The sequence below is a fragment of the Hippocampus guttulatus genome, chromosome 1 (assembly GCF_054856545.1).
Source record: "Hippocampus guttulatus isolate MCC_2025c chromosome 1, RoL_Hgut_1.0, whole genome shotgun sequence".
NCBI classification, from domain to species: Eukaryota; Metazoa; Chordata; class Actinopteri; order Syngnathiformes; family Syngnathidae; genus Hippocampus; species Hippocampus guttulatus.
Window position 1 is genome coordinate 14,560,283 of NC_141261.1, and position 10,898 is coordinate 14,571,180.

At 44.2% G+C, this 10,898-nt stretch overlaps 1 protein-coding gene across 2 annotated transcripts in view; it reads left to right on the plus strand.

The window, feature by feature from the left end:
• The window catches only part of LOC147210538 (kalirin-like), a 35,135-nt gene extending 24,519 nt beyond the window's left edge, over positions 1 to 10,616 (plus strand). Inside the window, exons 44-57 of one of the 2 annotated variants that reach the window (XM_086112277.1) lie at positions 12 to 143; positions 1,053 to 1,166; positions 1,251 to 1,321; positions 1,408 to 1,474; positions 1,645 to 1,748; positions 2,544 to 2,613; positions 2,714 to 2,800; positions 2,940 to 3,032; positions 3,116 to 3,166; positions 3,248 to 3,325; positions 4,786 to 4,971; positions 6,635 to 6,806; positions 6,875 to 7,020; positions 8,048 to 10,616. In XM_086112277.1, coding sequence (XP_085968403.1) covers positions 12 to 143; positions 1,053 to 1,166; positions 1,251 to 1,321; positions 1,408 to 1,474; positions 1,645 to 1,748; positions 2,544 to 2,613; positions 2,714 to 2,800; positions 2,940 to 3,032; positions 3,116 to 3,166; positions 3,248 to 3,325; positions 4,786 to 4,971; positions 6,635 to 6,806; positions 6,875 to 7,020; positions 8,048 to 8,233 — 1,557 coding nt within the window. In that variant the 3' untranslated portion in view covers positions 8,234 to 10,616. The remainder of the gene's footprint in view (positions 1 to 11; positions 144 to 1,052; positions 1,167 to 1,250; positions 1,322 to 1,407; positions 1,475 to 1,644; positions 1,749 to 2,543; positions 2,614 to 2,713; positions 2,801 to 2,939; positions 3,033 to 3,115; positions 3,167 to 3,247; positions 3,326 to 4,785; positions 4,972 to 6,634; positions 6,807 to 6,874; positions 7,021 to 8,047) is intronic. The other variant, XM_086112285.1, reaches the window with a different exon arrangement.
• The last annotated feature ends 282 nt before the right edge of the window (positions 10,617 to 10,898 follow it).

Below are 10,898 nucleotides of genomic sequence, written 5' to 3' on the forward strand. Positions count from 1 at the left end.
TGTCACCGCAGCGCTGGTTGACCAGTCCCGTTAGGAGGTTGAGTCAAGGAAAAGCAGATGGACAGAAAAAAGCTCCGATTCGAAATAGGAGGCGGGACAACAAGCTGGAAGTGACGATGCCCCTCACAGGGAACTCGACAATGGTAGGAGCGCAGACAAGAAAGAATGAATAAGCACACAAGACAAAAATCTGTTTGTCATCCATTCTTTGTATTCTTTTGTCAATTGACATTCTAAAATAACGCTTAAAAACACACAAGTACAGAGTCGTGCATAGATTTGACTCAACTTCTGGTACGAGCCAACATTCTGCCTTTGTTTTTTGTTGTTGCTTTTGACTCGAGTCAGTTACTCAACTCACAGCTTGTCAGATCCAATTAGGAAGAACAAAAGCTTCAAGCTGTTTATTGCCACTCCTAGATTGTTGAACTAAATACAGTATAACACACCTTGTGCATTTAAAACAACCACATAGCTTGGCATGTCAGTTAGCTAGCTTCAAGCTAACGCTAGCATATATTGTATGTTTTGGTGCTGTAACCCTTTAAACAATCGATTGAACGCAAATGGCGCAGCACTGTACTCGCAATCAGATATGCTTCATCAACTACAACGTTTGCTGCTAAATCGCACCTGTCTTTCAAGTACTGCCCCCAGGTGGCCAAGACGGGCACAACACAAGTAGGAGCGCAATTGCCATTATATCGATATAGTGCGACATAAACTTAATTCTTGACCTTCGATTTAATTATTACGGAATGCTATTTTTACACATTAAAATACAAATTTATAAAATGTTTTACAATTTTTGGGAGAAGAAGGCTGGAACACATTTAATGGCTTTTCCATTCATTTCAGGGGTAAAAGATTTGATTTGAAATACAACGTACGAGTGGTAATGGAATAAATTCAACTTAATTCTCAAGGCACTAATGTAGTTTTTTTTTTGGTAGTTTTTATTCAATACAAAGAGCAAATAAAATGTGACTAGATTTTTCGTCGTGCATCAGTGACAACAATAGTTAGTTGACTTTGTTGCTTTCTGTGCAAAGAAGGCAAAGAAGGAGGAGGCGGGACAAAGTGGAGGAGAGGAGGAGCCAGAGGAAGAAAGTACCACCCCTTTACCACCTCCCATGCAGATAATCAAAGATCCCAACAACACCGCGGTAACATTGAATTCACGACCACTTTTCTTTTTCTAACTCGCTGCCGTGTGCCTTTTTTTTGATATGACTGTCACTGGTCCGCAGGCGCTCGACTCGGACCAAAGTTCCAACGAGTCGGACAGTGAGCAGCAAAACAAAGCTATGAGAGGCCGCATGTGAGACCAAAGCATTCCACGGTCCGCCGAGATGAGTTGAGCGCGCGGGGCGTGGCGAGCTTCACGCTGGGTGTGTCTGTGTGCAGGTTTGTCGTGAACGAGATGGTCCAATCAGAGAAGGACTACGTGAAGGACTTGGGTGTCATTGTTGAGGTTAGATGCCAAACGTGGGCGGCGTAATTCACAGTTTATTGAAGGCATTGATGTACCTGACACCAAAGCGCGCGGGTGTGTGTGTGTGTGTGTGTGTGTGTGTGTGTGTGTGTGTGTGTGTGTGTGTGTGTGTGTGTGTGTGTGTGTGTGTGTGTGTGTGTGTGAAACAGGGCTTTATGTCAAGGCTGGATGTCAGAGGGATCCCAGAGGACATGAGGGGAAAAGACAAGATTGTTTTTGGCAACATCCAGCAGATTTACGACTGGCATCGCGAGTGAGTGTACAATACACGGGGGGGGGGGGGGGGCGGGGGGGGGCGGGGGGGGGCACGCTGGAGGGCAACAACGTTTTTGAAAACTTGATCATTTAGGTCATTTGAAAAAAAAAGACACCTGAAAAGTATATATTTTTTAAAATATGGTTGAATAAATCTTGTTGAAAGAAAAAAAAAGAGTATTTATTTCAAGCAATATAAACAGGGAGGTTTAAAAATGCTCAATTAAAAAAAAAGTGCCGGTAAAAATGAAAAAAAGGAGAAGCAATAAATTGCAAATTTAGTGAAGTGGCAATTTCTCCATTGTGAGACTATTAAAGGTTTTCTTATCTTAATACTCTTACACTGTATGTATAAAATAGGCAAATTCAATATTTACATGAAAAACGAGGATCGGGTAATATTTTTCTAGTAGGAATTTTTTATTTAAAAAAAATAAAATAAAAAAAATCACAAATTCACAAATGGTTAATTTTGCCCAAGAGTGCATGCTAGCTGTGTTAAGAACAAATTTAGCCATGTGATGGAAAACAAAAACAAACTTTTGATGTCGATGACTTTTTCTGATATAAGTAACAGGATTGTGTTGTTTTGGGTGAAGCGCACCATTGTAATTGAAAAAAAAAAGATTAAATATGGTCTGAATATTTTTGTGCTGATTCATGTAGCTCACGTCTCTGGTCCTATAGATGGCTAAAATCTTTTTGCTAATGTTATTGGTTGTGTTGTAAGATGACTCACAGTCAGAAGAAACACGAATGATCCCACACGCACTCATTGTATGTTGTTCTGTAGTTTCTTCCTAGTCGAGCTGGAGCGCTGCATTCAAAATCACGACCTTCTGGCCGACCTCTTCATCAGACACGTGAGCCCTTTTTTTTTTTTTTTTTTGGAAGCACACATCAAATGGAGATGAACCGCGGGCGTGACCGATTGTCCTCTTTTTGCTCGCGTCTGCGCTCCAGGAGCGTCGCCTTCACATGTACGTGGTTTACTGTCAGAACAAGCCGCGGTCAGAGTACATCGTCATCGAGTACGAGACCTTCTTTGAGGTATTGTGCATCGCCACGCTCGTCCTACCGTACGCGCCTTAGAGGTGCCTCGGCTTCGTCGAGCTGAGGGAAACATGAAGCCCGTCCACGTTTGTCCCGCCGCTGAAAGTAGGCGAGACTCATTCGCGCGTGTCTGCAGGAAATCCAGCATGAGATCAGCTGCAGGATGTCTATCAGCGATTACCTCATCAAACCCATCCAGAGGATCACCAAGTATCAGCTCCTCCTCAAGGTCCGTCGCAAGACACGTCATGTTTTCCGAGCTTCGCACGCGGTGGCAAATATTGACGATGACTTGCTTTGCTTGCGTCTCAGGATTTCCTGAAGTACACGGCCAAAGCCGGGCTGGACTGCGAGGAGATCGAGGTCGGTTTTCTTCAGGGGCTAAGTGGACCGTCGCAAATTGGCCGTTGTGTTCGTCACCGCCTCCCTGTTATTTGTGTGTAGAAAGCACTGGAGCTGATGTCGCTGGTCCCGAAGCGCTGCAATGACATGATGAACCTCGGCCGCCTGCAGGGATACGAGGTAGGCGCGTTCACGAGAAACTCCCGAATGAGTTCAGAATTCAGTCGGTTGGGTGTGAGTTACGTGTTTTCGGAGCACTCAAGACCACAGCGTGCCTCCGGAAGTACAACAACATACGAGTCGATCAGTCGCATTGCTAAGCAACGGAGGCGAATCGCGCGCGCGCGCGCTGTACATTTTGTTCCCAAAGCAAGTCAAGTCAAGTCAACAGTATTTAAAGCAAGGTCGCGCTAGCAATTAGCTTCCCGCGGTTCGTTGGAACGAAGGCATTGTCTCAATTTTGTGGGCAAAATCGGGTCGTTGCAATGTAGTTTAACGTTCGAAAGATGTTCCTTGTTGGCAAAATAGGGCAAATGGAAAATGAAGGATGTGAAAGCGAGACTTTGAAATGTGAACGCTACAGGGGCGAAAACGTTGAACACATTGTACTTCTCAGAAATGCAATAGCTACGTCATTGCGCGTCTCCGTTTTGCAAAGTAACTGACGTCAGAGCAGAAACAAATTAAAGACAGCCGTGCCGCTGAAGTGTTCGACATTAACAGTGGCTCGATGATCCGGGCTACCTCCCAAAGTTTACTGACGCTGGTCTGACGGAGCCAGAACACATTTTTTACATGGATATGATGAAATCAACACCTGCTTGCATTTTATTTTTATATTTGTCGATATTGGAGTTTTATCCACTGATCAGTTACGATTGCTCTCTTTACTCCGCTGCAACCATGTTTTCATGCATCGGGATATAAAGCCCCAAAAATATCAAATGATAAATATTCAGTCAGATTTTATATTTCCAAAAAAAAAAAAAAAGCAACGACACAGAAGTCATATTTTCTTAAAGGCTTAAATAAGACAATCTAAAGATGCTGAATATTAAGTTATATCACGACTATAATTTGCCAGCGGCAGTGCCGCCGCAACATGGCTCAAATGCTTCATGCAGGACGCTGTAGTTTTATTTGATTTTTTTTGTCATCTGCCTCAGATGCGATTTTTTTTTTTTCTGACTTCCGGGTTAAGTGAACGCTGGCGCGTTTTGGCTGCCGCTGCTCAACCCGTATTGTTTTGTGTTTTTTGTTATTGTAAAGTGTCCTTGTGTGTCTTGAAAGGCGCTTATAAATAAAATGTATTATTATTATTATTATTGCACTAATTATTTTTTAATTATTTTAATCGTGTATTCACGTTATGTCAAAGTTGTCAAAGCATTTATGGATGCCGCCTTCACAATTGCGGTCTTGTATTTGCAAGCAAGCGCATTTTGCGCCTCCCTCCTCGACTATCTGAAGCAAAAAAGAAGCCGAGGGTTATCTGGGGTTGTCTTCCACTTTGCGTGCTCCGATTCCGGCATGACAAGGAAGGCCGACTGCGATCACGATGCGTCGCGACAATGCCGATCCCGCATCGGTGCATTGTCACGACCGCTGCGACCCCTGACCCGATGCGCGTCTGTCCTCAGGGGAAGTTGACCTCTCAGGGTAAGCTGCTGCAACAGGAGACCTTCTGCGTGTGGGAGCAGGACGGCGGAGTTCTGTCCCGCAGCAAAGAGCGCCGGGTTTTCCTGTTCGAGCAGATCATCATCTTCAGCGAACTCCTGCGCAAAGGATCCAACAATCCGGGATACCAGTTCAAGAACAGCATCAAGGTCAGACTGGCGGACCGCTCGAGAAAAACGCTCGAGTGCTCACGCTGAAGTTCGGCTCACTCGCGTTTAGCGCCGGGTGACGTGTTCCAGACCCGCACGTCAAACAAACAAACTCAAGTATACAATCCGATGAGACCATGTCAAAATGTTTTGGAATGGTTTAACCCAGGGGTGGGCAAACTTTTTGGCTCGGGGGGCCGCATTGACTTTTAAAATTTGACAGAAGGGCCAGGTCAGCACGAGCTATGGTACATTAAAAAAAAAAACCCGCATTTGTTGACAGTCCATATCAAACATCAACAGAACAAAAGCATGAAAGTACTGTATTAATATACTTTTTTAAATGACAACAGTGTTGTTGATGACCTATTTTAGCCTGTGCATTGCTGCAGATGGGTTGTGATCAGACCAGTAGAAGCAGAGCGATACAGAGGTCCTAGGTGGTCGAAAAGACCCCCCCCCTCCCCGTGTTCTGCGACTTCAAGTCAATGCGCCACCTGGCGGTGAACTGCCTGTCATTACAAGTCCAATTGAAATGAATGCAATCATTCACATTGAACCTCAATTGTGGACCAACCTCCGGCGGGCCGGATTAACAAGACCAACGGACCAATTTGCCCACATTGGTTTAACCCCTCCCACTCACATTTCAACTTTTTAAACCTTTTCTAACCGATTCCATCGCGCCTCTTCTCGCTCTCGATCAGAACAGAATCGCTCACCAAGCAGTTTGTCGCACCCAGTTGAAATTTATTGTACAAGAAAATGAAACGCTGTTTATTTCATCGAACACCATATTCCACCAAAACATATCCAGTCAGACCTCTTTTCAACATACCCCGTTTATAACGTTTTCACCGCTATAACGTTCTCATTTCCAAGTCCCAATTTCACGGAATTCATTTTCCGTTTGCTGATTTTGCTGTCAACAAACACTTTTAGAACATAAACTTCATCATAACGACTGGATTATTTTTCCCCCCACAAAATAGTGAATAGGCCTTCGTTCCGACAAACCGTGGGAAGCCAACTGCCGCCGCCACCTTGCGAATTAGCGTGACAACGTAGAGACTCATTATGTCCCTCGAGGGACGTTGTATCGAGGTTCGACTGTAATAACAAAAGCCCGCTAGCTTAATCTGAACGGAGCAGGCGAAACGGTAATCTGGGTTGACGGAAATGACAATTGACGTTCTAAGTATAAAGCTTGAAGCAGCTGCCACTTTAACACACACAAAGCAGCATCGCATACAACCAAAGGGAATTGAGCATTGTCATATTAAACGACAAAAAACAAACGATATGATAACAAATGTCTGCTAGCGCAATGCTAACAGCTAGAAAATCCTACACGTTTTTATAGAAATTAGCATCAGTGGCCCAGAAATTCTGAAATTTCAAACCTTGAAGCATACCTTTATGACCCCCCCGCCCAAAAAAATCCCCATTGGTTGGACTTTAGTAGACACCAAAGCCATCCAGTTTTCGGCGTTTTCTCTTTTAGCTACACCATATGTACATCCAGTCAGACTCAGTGCTTGCCTGGATTGTTGTGGCACTTCACTGATGACATGTGGCTTAAAATTCACATTTGTCTTCAAAGCTTAAAAAAAGAAAAATCAATCGGCGATTGAGCGGGTATTCACTGTGGGTGTGTCTGTAGGTGACTTACCTGGCCATGCAGGAGAGCGTGGAGGGAGACCCCTGTAAGTTTATGTTGTGGTCTCGCGGCTCAGCGGAGCGCTTCACGCTCCAGGCGTCCTCCACCGGCATCAAGAGCACCTGGGTGGAGAACATCGCCGCCCTGCTGGAAGCACAGAACAACTTCTTGTCCGGTGAGCGACGGGACGGATGCGCGGCAGCGTTTGGTCAACCTCGTTGACGTTTTAATGCCCCGCTTTAGCTCTCCAGTCTCCCATCGAGTACCAGAAAAAGGAAGGCGGCATATCGGTGACCCGTCCCCTGTCGTCGGGGCGATCGCCTTCGGCCCCGCCCACACCTAATGGCCACGCCCCTCAGCCGTTGCCAGACAGCGACCAGGACGTCCAGGTGGGAATCAAATCTTAAGTGTGCAAAACTGCACACTAACTTGTTTTTTCATCAAGATGTTGGTTTAATAACAGTGTTATAACTACTGTGCTGAGTATACAAATGAACTTCCATCTCAATTAATCACGTGACGTTTACATTGTTCACGACACACATTGAGCTGATAAAAGAGTGGAACATGTAAATCGCAGATCGGAATATAGTACGTCGCATGCAAACGGGTGATCAGAGAGCTTCACGTGATATGATTTCAATCAGAAGGAGCAAAAAGTCTCCATGTGAACCCGGCCAACGACGGAGAATTGTGAACCAAGACTTTTCTTTCTTTCGGACACACATGATCGTGCGTCAATATGTCAAGCTATTTAGTTTCAACTCGTGGAAAGAAAGGCGAATCAATTGTTTTGTTTTCCTTGACGTATCGGTGGCTGGTATCCGCGGCCTTCACAATAACTTATACATTGAAATAAGGCTGATATTGGGCCGATAACTTTTTTCTTCGAGCAGTGATTGTCAGTGTGGTGTGAGCGGTAGGCGGGCTCCCTCGAGTGCATGGTGTCAAACGCAAGGCCTGGGGGCCACATCTGGCCCGCGACATTTTATTTCGCCCCTGAAAGCAAATTATGAGCATCAACTTCATGTTTCTTGTTAAAATAACAAAAGTGCAAATTGTCTTCACTTTTAAAAGCATTGAGATATTGCAAGACTTTTTTTTTTTTTGTTACAAAACCGCTTTTAAAATAAGCAAATAATTTGGGGAAAGGGTTTTTACTGGCCTGTGATTTCAAAAATAGCTATTCATCAATTTGTTGTGTAGATGTCAAATGGGACAATCTTGCATTTATTCGGGTTCAGATTCGTCAGGGTTCTACAAAGGAAACCGATCAACAATGTGGCAAAATGAATAGGACACCCCTGCTCCCGTGCTTTGCATGAAATGGTTAAGAATTTTCCAACGTCATTTTAGATCCAACTTTTATTTCACATCCATTCCACTGGATTCCCGACCTTTTTTTTTTTCCCCCAGGAGTTGGTGCTGGTGCTCCAGGACTTTGTGGCCGTACGCGAAGACGAGATCTGCGTGTTCCGGGGCGAGAAGGTTCAAATTCTGGCCTCCAACCAACAGGGGCAGAGTCTCGTGTACCGACCGGCCAACAGCGACTCGCCGGCGGCCGAGGGCTGGGTGGCACGCAGCGCGCTCGACACGCAATGACCCCCCCCCCCCCCCACCACCCCTGCACAAACACGCACACGGACCTCCTGTAGCAGGTAATGTTAGGCCCGCCCTCCTTCTTGTGGTTTCAGTGTCAAAACACACCTCCAGACATCATCCATTCAGGACCGCCATCCGATTGGTCCACGAGCCAATCGCAGGTGACATCACAAACTTTTGGATCCGGGAACCTGCCGTTGCCAAGCAACAAGAGACAGTTTAAAAAAAAAACGGAGTTCCTTTGGATGTCTCTGCGTGACTCCGCCCCTTTCATGATGAGGATGCACATATATGTACTGCATACATGCCACTGATTGGTTGAAGATGATCAATATGAAGAATAATAGAATCTGTTTTTTCACCTGAATAGAGAAACTGTTTGTCATATTCGTGTGCACGTGAGAGAGAGAGAGAAAACGAGTATGTGTGTGAGTGTGTCTTAGTGGCGCCTTCCTGTGTAGGTTTTTAAATGCACCGAGTGTGCGGTGGTGCCCCACTGTAGCAGGGCCATGACAACCATGTGCTGCCGGCGGTTTGTTTTGTTTGCGCAACTCCGAAAAGACCTTTTGCCCATGACGCCACACGTCCTTCCGGCTGGCAAGAGCAAACTCAGACAGACGTCTTTATCACACCAATAAACTCTCACCAATTTTGTCCTGTAAGACGGGGGTGCTGAACAACTTTCCCGGCATGGTGGTAACATACATTTAAGGGCATATATGCTCCGTTCAATAAATTAAAAAAAAGAAATTACATTCCACCCCCGAGCCCTTTTTTTTTCTTTTTTTTTTTAGTATCTGTACAGCTATTTATGACATCCAGTCTTGGATTTTATTTTATTTTTTTTCATACATTCAGGGCATATATGCTCCACTCAATAAATTAAAAAAAAAGTATATATACTTTTACCACCACTTTTTTTTTAAACATCTGTACAGCTCTTTATAACATCCACTCGTGTATTATTTTTGTTTCTTTTTTTCTTTCTTTTTTTTTTTTAAGGGAAATGGAAAAAAATATCTGTCAGCACAAGTGTTTGTCATTGTTTTCAGTTCAGGTCAGCAGTGGTCATTTTGTGTTCTGCCCCCCCGGAAGCACCGTGGCGCCTTCTTGTTTACACACTTCCCGAAAAGGTCTCTTGTCTCTGTCGCCCACCGCCACCGTCGGCGACTCCAAACGTGCAGCCCTGCTCTCGTTGGCTGGCTGATTATGCATTTTTCGTTTGCGTCTCTCAACATGATGCCGTCTGTCCCGCCGTCCAACTTTTGCCCATCCCGCTTCCTGACCGTCATCTCGTCCGCCTGTCTCCCCGTCTGACTTCCTTTTTTCCTTGCCCCAACCTCCTTGTGCCCGACCTCTTCTCTCCGTGTCCCACCTTCCTGTTTCCAATCAAGCTCTCGACTCGTCTTTTTTCTGGTGCCATTCTCAGACAACACCCTGGTCCTTAAGCAACTATGCAGCCTGAGAAAGTGGTGCTGAGTTCAAGGTAGAAGGAAGCGCATGGTGATTGACAGATTGACACTGACGCGAAGTTGCGTTCTGTCGGATTTAAGATCGAATGTAGTGTGCTATTAGCAAAACGTTGGGTTGCAGTGGTGGAAAATGATGTAAATAGGAAAAACTGGAAACTTTCCTTGGGTATTAAATAGGGATTTGGCGGTCGGTAAACGAATGGGAATGTCATGTTAGCTTCAAGCACAAATCATCCATGCAAAATGATACAATTCAACGACATGACATCAATCGACTCCGTTTTATTTGCGAGTTGAATTTTTCAATGTTTCATGGAATGTTTTGTTTTTCCACAAAAACGTGAATGCGGAGTTGAATAGTACTCATCCTCCAACCTAACTTATTGAAAATGTTCGAGCTATAATGAGCCAACTTCCAATTTCGTAAATTGCTGGTATATTCCTATTCATTCCCATAGACAGTTTCCAGCTTTGAAAATTCTCAGAATTTTGCTCCCGATTTGTTTCTACTATAGGGAGTCACGGAGGGAGCTCAGCCCCTTATGAGTCCTTTAAGGGAATGGTGAACATTAAGGCAGGGGTGGGCAAAACGTGGCCACAAAAAAAGTCTGGCGTGATCAAGAGTCCTTTCATATTTCTTGCATTCATTTTGCAAATTTTCCACAAAATGATTTCATCAAAATGTATATGCAGTACTCGTATGTACGTGAACTGTAGGTAATTAATTTTCAGTTTTGTTGTATGATCAATTTTCAATGGGCCAGAAAGGGTGGATTTTATTTATCCCACTCCCCCATCACGTCATTTTATTTTGTTGTGTGAAATATTGTGATTCACTTTATATTTTTTAATTGCAAAATTGACCTTCCAATGATTTATTGTGAATAAACACATTACAAATTGTAACATAATTTCAATTATTTTATTCACTGGTCAATTAATTAAATCAAACATCACCCAAGAAATAAACGAATGAATTATTTCAACATTAAAGTAAGCTGATTAACATTTTCCACTTAGACATTTTCATTTCTATTTTTTTCCCCCATTTCATCAAACGATAACCCGTCAATTCCTTTTAAAAAAGTGGCCCTGTCGTCAAAAGTTTGCCCACCCTTGTTCAAAGGTGCAAAAGACGGAGCGCGGCACTCGAAATGGTTCACAAAGGACGTTTAAAGTGACGACAAAGGCTT